Source organism: Halyomorpha halys, unplaced genomic scaffold, assembly GCF_000696795.3.
Source record: "Halyomorpha halys isolate HHAL.00 unplaced genomic scaffold, Hhal_1.1 Scaffold157.1, whole genome shotgun sequence".
In the NCBI taxonomy this organism is placed as follows: domain Eukaryota; kingdom Metazoa; phylum Arthropoda; class Insecta; order Hemiptera; family Pentatomidae; genus Halyomorpha; species Halyomorpha halys.
In genome coordinates, this window is record NW_027114029.1 from 751,954 (window position 1) to 764,952 (window position 12,999).

The following is a 12,999-nucleotide window of genomic DNA, read 5'->3' on the forward strand; positions in this document are numbered from 1 at the left end:
TTTAAGTTTCCTTAAAGATAATTCTTTAAAATTTATTTCTCTTGTTTAACTTCACGCCCTCAGGACGAGCCGCAGGGTACTACTCCTTCTCATGTCTGTCATGACATTTTAAAAAATTATCATCTCATTCACTGGTTGTTATATCAAATGACTTGTGCGAGTAAATAAAAGATATGCAGATAAATAAAAAAAAATTAACTATAATAGAAAACTGTAGGTTATTGTTATATATGGTTTGTAAAGTGATTAATAAATTAAAATTATTTAATTATTATGCTACTATATTGTCTCTCTCTCTCTATATATATATATATTTTTCATTTCAAAAACTGATAGTTAATCCCGTTTTTAGATCTAAATGAATCTCAGCTATAAAAACGTAGCACTTGTAGGCAAGCATAAGTGTCCACTGCTATTTTGATTTTTTTTTTTTCATTTTATGAGAAGGCTTTGAGATAAGTTGACAATACGCCAGCAAATACCGATAAGGGTGACGAGTGACACCTAATCCTGCCATCAGAGACACTAACCACTCAACTGATAAACTTTTAAGTTTGTAATCTAATCAAAAGATTCAAATTATTTTTCAGATTTTGAAACCTAGCTGTGAGTTATCATTTAAGCAGTGTTTTTTTTTCATTTTCCAAAATTTCAAAACCCTTAAAACGAAGTTTAAGTGAATTATATAACATTTTTTGATGGTACTGATTATATAATTTATTTATTCCGCCTCTACCTCTTAAGGGTCATTGAAATTAAATAATTAGACTCTACTGTAATATTATGATTTTTTTTTTTTATATATAGTCAATTATAAAATTATTATCGTATTTAATCCTATAATTATTAATAATACCATAATTAAATATGAATAGTCATATAATTCCTTAATAATGCTATTATATAATAATTGTTATAAATAATGAGAGATTTTATATGACTATATTTTTCCGAAAAATTTCATAAATGATCTAGTTTTAAAGAACCGGTAGATGTACTGGTAGGATGACTGTTTTCAATAATATACCAATTTTGGTTGACTTCCATATCTTCCTGTTCGTAAAATTTAAAATAATTTTTTGTATTTATTATAAAAATATTATTTTATTTATTATAGAGATTCATTTTTAATTAATAAATATCAATCAGAAAGATGGTGATAGAAGATAGTGAGGAACACTATTTGGACTACATTGAACTTACAAATTTTCAATATAATAATGAAAAGTTTTAAAAACATTTTATTTTTTATATATACATTCATCATTGTTTCGATTATTATTTGGCTATTTTCAAATATATTTCTCCTCACCCCAGACATATCATTAAAATATATTTTTATATATACAACTCTTCGAAATATTTGTTACATTTTTTTTTTTTTTTAATGTTCTTCATTCTCTGCTTTTATGTCTTTTTTTGTCTCTAACAAAACATCTTCTCTTTTAAAAATACATCTATCTTCTCAAAGAATGTTCCAACTTCTTGTTTAAAGTTTTGTATATTTATTTTTTTTTCTGAAATAACATTTTATTCGTATAATATTTCAAAGGTACTAAGGAAAGAATATTTCGTCAAAAATTTCCAATACAATGTAATCTTGGTTATAACTAATTGTTGTAGGAGAGTGTTCGGGTTCCTGGAAAGTTCGGATTAAAGAAAGTATAAGGAAAAATGGTGTAAAAAATTCAACAATATGAATGTACATAACTATTTTTATTTGGTTGGGTAAATTTGACAGTCTGAAGTTTTCAAAAATTAACCTTGTTTAAAGAACTTTTTTTTTTTGTCATGTGCTATAACATCGTTGATTACTAGCCGTATTTTGGGCCGCTATATTTGTGTTTTCTTATACATCCCCAGTAATGCTAAGTCATGATTTAATTTGTTAAAATTATAAGATTGCTCATTTATAATTGAAAAAGTGTAAATAAAAAAAATACTCTTTTTATGGATTTATTTAAAATGTCTTAAAAAAAATTGAGTTCCCCAACAAAATTTGTATTATACATATTTCTGCTATTAATCAAATTATTTTTACAGAATCAAACGATTTATATAATAGATATTATTAATTTCTAATTCCAACAAAATATATTATGAACACTTTCTTAGGAATTAGATTACCCGATATCGAAACTGTGTGAAAATTTCCTCTTTACAATAACTTGCTTATAGATCGGGAAATTAAATAAATAAATAAAATAAGCACGTCCTTTACAAGTGTTCTCTTTTATTTGAAGACATAAATGTTATTGCCTGATGAGTTGTCTCAAACTTATTTTTTTTTACACCAGTTCGGATTATTGGAGTGTTCGGAGCACCCAAGTTCAGATTACCGAGGTTACGCTGTACCTCCAATCACTATCAAACCTATTCCGAATTAATTTCTTACGTCCTTCAAGATCTTGACCACCATCCGTGAAGCGAGAGGTTACACAACACAACTTTGCTTGCCACGCAGCGTGCACGTGGTCGATACTTGGCCACGGAGAGTGCTTTGTTCCCCTCCGATTGTTCGCCGTTCAAAAAGGACCAAGAGAAAAGACTTATCCGACCTGATCTTTCTTCAAGGCTGAGGTCCATTATATAGGAAAATACAATGTAGCCCACATTTTCGGATTTTTTTTTTTTTTTCACGGCAGCTTATTGATACTCAAAACATGCAAAAATTCACTAAAAAATAAAATTCTAGTTTCAGTAATATAACATTGATAGCTTGCGAGATCTAGCGTTAGGACCACAAAAATTTTTAGGAAAGGTTCAAGTAAATCTCGATCCGATAAACGTTATAAAGTTTCTGTTAGACAAAGGTCGAGTTTAACTAAACAAAAGAAGTGTTAGTGATCGATTTCATCACTTTACATTTGTAACGGTTGGCTGACACGTTTCTCTTTATCCCAACTTATATAGTGGAAACATATAACCCATCTTCCTGGAATGAAATATTTAAACCAGTTTTTCTTTATTATAATAATTTTTCTTTAACCCACAGATAGATTTGTCGAACCCAGTAACAATAAGACTTACTTTTTATATCACATCATGCGTTCAATATCATACATTTGTTATTGTACTTATTTATTTATGTGGAAACAAATTACACAAAAAAAAAATTTGGAACACCAATATGTAATATAGCTAAACATACATAAATGTAGCTTTGGGTCCCCCAAACCTAATTGTGAGTTTTTAAATCAAGAGGTCTATTAAATATAAATATTTACAAACCAAAGCGTTTAGGCTTTCCTTTAAATTATAAATTTTGAGATTTTTAAAAATTTTATTTCTTTTTTGTCATCTCATATCCAATCCAATCTGTGCTGGCGAAAATGATAAACCATTTGAACATATTTTGCTAGCAAAATTAGTCAAACTGAGTGAATACATAACTTAAGAACCATTTTAATAAAAATTGAACTTTAATTCTAATAATAATCATTATTTAATATTATATTTTTTTCTTAATTATCTTGATGGTTTGAATAAATATATTTATTGCGTAAGTATTCAACTGGTACACGGAATCATGGTGTGGTTTCGCCCACTCTTTTCCTGCCAATAGGAATATTCCACTACTCTTCTTTCATACTTGGTAATTTCAGTGCATGGCGATCCTATTTTATTTATTTATTTGTTTATGGCATTTCTTTCAATATGACGGTAATTTAAATATTCATATACCTACTAACAAAAAAATAAATAATAATACATTGAACCGTTTCAAACGAAAAATTATATCAATTATATAGTGATTAGCCGTAACATAAGTTAAGAAAATCTCCATTTACTGAATCAAAATATATCTATACAGTCAATCACCCATCATCTCTAAAATTATAAAAGATTTTATAAAAATATTTTTATATCTATATTGATTGACTATAATCATTGATTATATGATTGACAACTTAACTTGCTCACCTATATGACAATGAAAGAAAGGACAATTTTTTGTTTTAATAATATGATGTATAAATTATTGTTGAACTATTAGCTCCTCATTAGATTCAACACAGGCAAACCAAAACTCCTTATGTTCTATATATAATTTAGGGTATTAGAAACGTAAAATTCAATATAAGATTTAATGTAATCCTGTTGGCGGTATTATTTTTAAAATGCCCAAAATGGACGTTTTTCTAAAATTTGATCGTCAAAACATTGAAACTTTTTTTTTTTACCAAAACCAATGGCCTTACTTAACTCTTTTTTTCATAGTAATTATATTAAAATATGAAATAAAATAAAATAATTATATTTTTAAAGCGTTTCAAACGATTTCGTATGAGTAATTTTAAAGGCCTTATAATAAACGCCATAATTTTAGAGTCCATGAGAAGGCACTTAACTCAAGTTGAGGCATATTTAAGTTCCAATTGGCCGGGCGAGGACAGTGAACTTAGATCACGCTCAAGATGAATGAACACATCAAACTGTGTTCTTTGTTTTAGGAACAATCTTCATTTGCATACTTAGTCAAGAAGCTATTATTAAAAAATCCGAAATGTTGTAATTTTATTTAAATCTGACCTTTCAAAACATGTTTTTGTTATAATACGATCTGAAAATTGCGACTTCAAAAAAACTTTTGAGTCGCTAAAATATATTTGGGATATAGAGTTTTCAAATTATATTATAACATTTAATTTGTGTTTCTGTGAAAGTTTTAAAATTTTTTAGTTAAATTTAACTGGTTCCGGACTTCCAAAAAATAATCGTACTGCATCCTCTAAGAACATTGATTGATTATTGTACATCATTTAATCAATAATAATTCATGAACTAATAATTATAAACCACACAAATTTAAAGAGGAATTCCTACATAATTGTTTCATATTATCACTAAAAAAAATTATTAAATATATAAATCTATTTGTTATCTAAAAATTTTGTTTACAAGGTAGTGTTTACTACAAAGCAATTATCTTCTGCAGGTCACAGTTGTTTACACAACCTTAAAAAAAGATAATAACACATTGGAAATGATAAGATAGAAACTATTATAATTATGAACCAACCAAAATTAAAAGTAAAACACCACTTCTGTATTCTCTAAAGGCAGGGAGGGGGGGAGGAGAAATATTGTGTTTAAATAATTTTTTTTTCTTAGCAACCATGATTTATATTATATCTATTGCAGGTTGGAGCTGCTTTATTGGCAAATCTGGGAACAATCAACACAGGAATGGCCTTTGGGTTTTCTGCAGTAGCGATACCTCAACTTGAAGCGCCTGACAGCCTTATTCCCATTGACAAAGATCAAGCCTCCTGGGTTGGTAAGTAATATACTCTGCTGATAATATCACATAATTATATCATTATTTCTAAAAATAACTATTACAACCTATTCTTAGCACCACTCTCTCTCTCTCTCCAAAAAAATTAATTAATTGATAAAATAATTTGTATGAAGTAGGATGGTAACAAGTTGTTTCTTTCCTTTCAGAGTATAGTAAATCTAATATTCTTGGACATTTTTAAACCTAATTCTGAAAGAAAAACTTATAATACATTTTTAAAAAAATTATGTAAATTTTGGAAATATTTTTTTTTAATTCAAGTATTATAGACATTTGATCACACTGTATTAAATTTAAACAGTTGAAATTTGAAAAATTCTTAAGGAGAAATACCATCATCTATACAAACATCTAGTAGGAATTACAAAAAAATCTCCAGCCTCTCAAACCATAATAATTGTCCAGTTAAGAATAAAATTGATAAAAGTCCCTAACCCATGTGGTACAACTATTAAAGTTTTAAATTTATTAGACTGAGTTGTTATAATATGTTGAGAAGTTTCCGTTGTTTAATCAGCAACATAACTAACATAATTTATTTTATGTTTTAACTTTATCTGAAGTTTGATCATATCTTCACAGTGGTGGTAAGTACATTTCCGCTAGCTTTACGTAAAATACAACTAAAGGTTCTCTCATTTAGGAAAACTAATTGATAAATTTCATTTTTCCCAAAAAAGAAAACGTTTAATTATATCGTTTGTCAAGTTAAAGAAAATGTACTTATTTTGAAAAAGTGTCATTTTGAAGTAAGATTGATGTTTGCTTTTTAGCTGTTGTTTTTCCTGAAACTAAAAATCTCAAAAATTTTCCTAACTAGACAGATGTAACTGTTATTATAACCATCTGATGTTGGAAATATGTTACGATATATTATTTAGTATTAATTATATTTTATTAATCTTTACTTTCCTTCATCCTAATAGAGATATAAAATATTTAAGCTGATGTTTGCTTGTGCAGCTAGTTTAGCCGCAGTCACAACGCCAATTGGATGTATCCTCACTGGCTGGATGATGGACGTAATTGGAAGGAAGAAGAGCCTCATCCTCACCCAGATCCCCACAATCATTGGTTGGCTGCTCATCGCTTACGCTAATTCTCTTCCAATGATCTACGCAGGTAGACTCCTAGTCGGCCTGGGCTCTGGGATGGTTGGTGCACCTGCTAGGGTGTACACTGCGGAAGCAACCCAACCTCACCTCAGGGGCATGCTAGCCGCCATAGCATCTGTTGGTGTCTCTTTAGGTAATTTTTCTCTTTCTTTTTCTTTTCAAAACACGACTAAACTTGTTATCATAATAATTTCCAGTTCCATAATTATATTACAACTTTAAATACCTTCTTACAGGTGTACTAATAGAATATGGAATCGGTGCAGTCTATGATTGGAAAACGGTTGCCCTCATTAGTAGCACTGTTCCAGTTCTATCATTACTTGGTCTCTTCCTGATACCTGAGTCGCCTCAATGGCTTGTCTCTGTTGGAAAGGAATCCAAAGGACGAGCTGCACTCGCCAAACTGCGTGGACCAACTTGTGATATTGACTTTGAAGCTAATCAGATGATCAACTTTGCACAAAAGAATAATCTGCACAAACCTTCGACTGAAGAAGTACTTCGAGGACTTGTGCAACCATCAGCTCTCAAACCTTTCTTCATTCTGACTTTATATTTCCTAATATACCAGTTTTCTGGAGTAAACTCAGTTACCTTCTATGCTGTAGAAGTATTTCAGGTAATTATTTGTGTATATAATTATTGCTGATTTTAGTTTAAATTCAAACTTGCAAACAGTTAAATAATTTTACTTTTTCATCTTTTTGTGGAGAAAGATTTCAATAAAATATAAATAAAGCTTTAAATTATACCTTTAAAGTCATAAAACATGGCGTTCTGAAAGGTGACATATGAAGCATAGCAAATATATAATTTATTTTGTTTTTTTAGGATTCTGGTGCAACATGGGACAAATATTTTGCAACTGTGATGCTCGGGATAGTCAGATTAGTCATAACTGTATTTTCCTGTGTATGCATGAGGATGTATGGTAGGAGAACTCTCACATTTGTGTCAAGTAAGTTTCTTATTACTACATTTTTAATTTTAGGTAGAAAAAATCCTAAAGTATGATACTTAAAATGGTTTACAAAATTATAATTATAAACTGATTACTGAGAAACTCATTGAAAGAAATTTTCTTTGATTTGGAATTAATATTTCATTAGGGATTAAAACAAAATTAAAAATGTTAATGGTTTATAAAATCAATTGATTACTGTGACTTTTGTTGTTTTATACAACTAGCTCTTTAAAAATAAATTTAGAAGTGAATTAATCTAACTCTTTTCTTTCCTTCAGGTGTTGGATGCGGTGTTTCACTGTTAACACTCGGTAGTTACATGTGGATGGGTGAAAAGTGGGCAAAGGAAGGAATTGAACCAGTAGCTACATGGATCCCCATTTTTGCTATATTTGTTTTTACTGCTGCATCCGTTCTTGGGTACTTGGTGGTACCTTGGGTCATGGTGGGCGAAGTATATCCCACACAGGTAATCATTGATATATAGTAGAAATTAGTAATTTTGAACATGGCATTGGTCAGAATAAAATAAAATAGTTATAGCTAAAGAGTAAGGTTTTTACATAACTCTAAAAAAAATTTAATATTTTCCTATTTCATTCAGATATCTTGATTAAATTTTTCAGAACTTAGCTACTAATTGGATCATAAAATAATATAGAAATCTTTTCAACCTATGAAAAAGTTTTGGAAGAATACTAAATATTTTTTTTTTTTTTTTATAATACTTTTATGGGGGTAGTTATTTAATTTGAAGTTAATGGAAGATTATATAGAATATGTTTAAACATTACAAGAAAATTCAAATAGAAATAGCAACTTTGCTCCTGTGTAAAAGGTTAAGAACTGAAAACAAAAATAAGGGCAATCAACACAGATTTATTCCATACAAAAAAAAAATAAAAAGATTAGAATTTCAAGGATCATTACTTAAAATATTTGCTTAAGTTTAGACCTCACAATGAATTTTTAGAAGGATTTTGTGTGGGAAAAATTATTAATTCAATACTCTATAAAAAAAAATCGATAATTTGTGACGTATTAGTTTGGAAGTAAAACTCAAAGTTGAGTCCAAATATTATACTTAGAGTATTTATAGAAGATTCTTTATTAATAACCTTAATCTCTCAAAATAAGGTTTATTGTAAACTAGTGAACATTTTACATATTCAGGCATCTTAAGTTAAAATATGAGAAAGTACTTTTCTAATTCAATGAAGACTGGCATGTACATCACTATTAAAATTTAAAATATAAAAATAAATGAGCAAATATTTAATAGCAAATAAGAAAAATATTAATTCAAACTCTTTCCATTTTTTATAACAAATATATGATTTTTCTGTGCAGGTCAGAGGAATCATTGGAGGTTTAACAACATGTGGATGCCATTTCTTCATATTTCTTGTGGTAAAATCCTATCCTCTTTTTCAATCACTATTTACCAAGCATGGAACGTGGATATTTTATGGTTGCATCTCATCTTTTGGAACAATATTCTTCTATTTCTTCCTTCCGGAGACAAAAGGCAGAACTCTACAGGAAATTGAAGACTACTTCTCAGGAAGAAGAAAGAACCTTGGAAAACCTAACCCTCCTAGTCAAACACCATCATTTATTCAGATTCAAAAAGGAAACGTTCTGCCATAAACTTTGTGTTTAAAGAAGATTATTAAGTAACTTTTTTTAAAATATAAAAGGTGGACATATTACTTCAACTTTCAGATAGTCCACTTTGAAAAAATGATTGAGTTCGCAGATGTCCAGATCTCATTAAGAAGATGGTTATTTCCCTATTAGTGTTATACTTAAGAAATGTGATAGGAATAAGGAAAACATACTTAAAACTGTGTTACGACCTATATGTTCCCCAGTATTTTCTTTATATATGTATTGAATCTGTGTGATTTATTTTTGTATATACTTACGACATTTAGTATTATAATTGATGGAAAGTGATACGAAAATAGAGACAGTGAGATTTTTTCATAGTACTTAAGGAAATGTGCCTTCCCAGTGCATCAGCAGTGTTCTCTACACGATAGTATTAGGTAGATCAAAGATTTAGGAAAGACTGATCATAGCATAAGGATGGTAATGTTAATATTATAAAACTATATTTGTATATATAATGGATAGAAACTATGTGTATAATTTTTTTTTACAAATTTAATAAATTATATATCTTTAAAATATAGTACAAATAGTATAATATATTATTCAATCCTACTTATTCCCTTCACCTTTTATTTAAAAAAAACAACAATAAAATATTGAAGACCCACAGATAAACATGTGAAATTTTATACTGCAATTTCATCGATAATATAAATTTTAATCCAATTTATAGATATATTTTCAATAATCGTCCTAAGTTGTTCCAAGCACCAACAAAATTTAATTAAATGAAAAAATTGTATTCACTAAACTAAACAATTAAATAACAAAGCATTATTTTAATTTATTTTAGCTTAATTGCAAATACTGTAGTTAAAATTATTCAAAATGTTTTGATAATTTTTTGTAGTTTTAAGGAATAACATTTGACAAATTTGAAAAGTAAATACTCTGAAACTAACTGAAATCACTAATTAATCGTATGTATGATTTATTGAATAGCATTCCAACTTTATCTTATACATGTGTATCTTTTTTTTTTTTTTATCCTTGTCAGAGACTGTAAATTATACCCTGAGATTCCCTTATATGTTTTTTCACTGAGTTTTTTATTTGAATTAATGATTTTATTTTGTAGATTTAGGGACAAATTATAATCCTAAGAGTACGTGGTTTTAATGCTTCTTTTTCTGAATATAATATACATATATAAAAAAATACTTTTATTGAAAACAATTTGAAGCATCTATAAATTTTCATCTTATCTCATTATTTGTTCTTTTTTTATTGAGTGATGAAAAAGTTACATTTTTATACCTCATTTTATTAAGAGTGAATTTTTCTTCATTGATGTAGAGAATAACAGTAGTTGAAATTATGGCTTTGGTTCCAAACCATTCTGTTTAGTCTCTATTATCCCACTTTCTGCCTTATCAACTGATTTTATAGAGATTTATTTGTTTATTTCTTGGTTTTGTAGTCAATAATTTGTCTTATGGAACTCTTGCTACAAAGAATATTCTTAGCCATCATTCTTGAAGACTACATAATATAAATAAATGTCATTGAATATAAATGACTTTTAATATCTAATATATAATATGGTCATAAATAATAATATAAAACTATATCGATGGTAAGTGATGATAAACTTCTTCATGCCTAAATTGCACTTTTACTTTTTTAATGAAAACTATTGAACCAACATCATGTAATTACTTTAAACTGCTGAGAGGACAGTGCATTCTACAATCCTAAATGAAAATTTCGGATCTAAATCAGTTCTAAACATTTTTTTTTTAAACTTGTTAAACTTCTTGAAAAATTGGGTTTTAACACATAGATATTTTTCATTATAGACCATAAATGTACACCCCAGCTACTACATACACTAATAATGATATCAAAACTGGAGCAATAACAGACCATGAAACCATGGCTCTCAGGTGGATGATATAAGCTATTCCTTTCCCCCTTCGAGTGATTAGTTTTGTTTTCATATCTATTAATTTTTGTAGCTTGTTCGAAAGGAATATATAATTTTACATTTCTACTAAAGTAAAACCATGTTTTAATTACTCCTAGATAACATAAACTTATCATCCCAGATCACCAAACATAAAAATCACATTATAATAGAGTTATAACCAGAATATAAATTGAATAGTATGAGTTTGTTCCTTCATCTCTAAACATATCATTAAAACTGTTATTAACAGGAGAAAATGGGTAACACTACCACTTTGCTGAATGTTCAAATCCTAAGTATCTTAAGAATCAATACATAACCAATTATTAATAGAACCTTCATCTGATAGGTGGTAAAACTGTTAGAGAAAAATAAACTTGCTTGTATGTGAAAAATAAAAGTAAAGTTAATGCTAATAGAGACCCAAAGAAATCTGCAAAAATGGAGAAACTAGGGAAATTCAAAGATTTGTTTTTATTTAAAAATATTATGGTTTTTTATGACTCATAAAGTTGATCCAGTTCAAAAAGTGAGGCCAAATTTCATTTTAAAAAAGTTAAACAACAAATTATTTAGGGAAAAAAAGACCTTTCTAAAAAAATCTATAAAAATGAAGCTATTTTTATATTTATATATATATATATATATATATATATATATGGCTCATTTTCACCAAAATGTGGAGAAAAATTTATTTATTCATTTTTTACACACTAGTTTTGCCAAGAATAGGGTTAAAAAATCTTTGGAAAAACTTTGTTTCTTAGTAATAACAGTTGTCTAAAATAATCTGGTAAGAATCATATAAGAATTATGATTTTTTTTTTCAAAAAAATTCTACAGTATAAATTATCTCTTGGTTATTCTTAAAACCTAACTTAAAAGAAAAAATAAAGTAATAATCATTCCAACTTCTTCAAAAAAGTTTCATTTAAAAAGGAAAGATAAATTAGCATTTGTACTCTTCTCCTTTGCTTCATCTACTAATACAAATAAATTAAACTACATTATAAAGGACATGTACTAAATAAAACTTCATAAAAAAAAGTTTCTTTAGATTATCAACTCTACATATTTGAATCGAGTAAGTAGGAAAGATACGAAATTCGGTCAGAAGCAGAGAGGGCATTTGGTTTAATTTTTTTTATTTTGTCCGATTCTCCAGGAAAAATAGAATGAACTGGACTAAACAAATAAAATGAACTAAAAGGATAAAATGATCAACATTATTAGTCTAAGGGTACTTGTTTAGATGAAGGGCTTCTTATCATTTCTAAGTTTAGTTAGTTTGTTGGTTACATGTAGTTATTATGAATTTGTTCTCATATTTTTCAAGTTGTTATTTGTTGTCTCAGAAGTTGTTTTAATTTGTATTTGCCATATATCTCCTGAATTTTAATTACAAAAATTATAAAAATTTGGAAATAGCCTTCTACAGAAGAAAAACTTCTCAAATATTTCCAAATTCAGGCCCCAATCTTGCATGCTGGAATTTGAAGTAAATGAAAAGGAAGACATCAAAGATATAGGTTATAAACTTGAATAATGTCTAATATTAGTGCAAGGATTGTTTTTCGTTTCTATTATATTATTTTTTTTTTTTGTTATTTGTTGTTATGTTCATATGTTTACTGTAAATTGCAATGTTATGCTTAACAATAAACTCTTCAGTGAATAATCGCTTTTTCCAAATAAAATGAGTAATAGAAAGAAAATAAAAACATTATTGTTTGATTTAGTCCACCTATTCCAGATAGTTAATATTTATTGATTTTGTTTGGGATGGACGAAATTAGAAAAAATAGTCCAATCTGTCTGTATTGGACCAAATTAAATCCATCCTGGTCAGGAAGCATCAATGGACACCAATTTCGTTTCTTCAATTCAGTTGTTTTTCAAAGAAGAAAAGTTTTTCAATAATATCCTTAATTTTTAATATAAAAGAGAATAAACTCAAAAAGATATAAAGATATCAATTGTTATGATATGATTGAAAAATTTCACATACAAAACATCGAGTCTCAAC

General features: G+C 27.9%; 1 protein-coding gene across 1 annotated transcript in view; it reads left to right on the top strand.

Moving 5' to 3' along the window:
* The window catches only part of LOC106678720 (facilitated trehalose transporter Tret1), a 14,220-nt gene extending 4,619 nt beyond the window's left edge, over positions 1 to 9,601 (top strand). The window contains exons 2-7 of the mRNA XM_067051270.1: positions 5,146 to 5,281; positions 6,269 to 6,553; positions 6,657 to 7,042; positions 7,255 to 7,381; positions 7,666 to 7,856; positions 8,738 to 9,601. Coding sequence (XP_066907371.1) covers positions 5,146 to 5,281; positions 6,269 to 6,553; positions 6,657 to 7,042; positions 7,255 to 7,381; positions 7,666 to 7,856; positions 8,738 to 9,037 — 1,425 coding nt within the window. The 3' untranslated portion in view covers positions 9,038 to 9,601. The remainder of the gene's footprint in view (positions 1 to 5,145; positions 5,282 to 6,268; positions 6,554 to 6,656; positions 7,043 to 7,254; positions 7,382 to 7,665; positions 7,857 to 8,737) is intronic.
* The last annotated feature ends 3,398 nt before the right edge of the window (positions 9,602 to 12,999 follow it).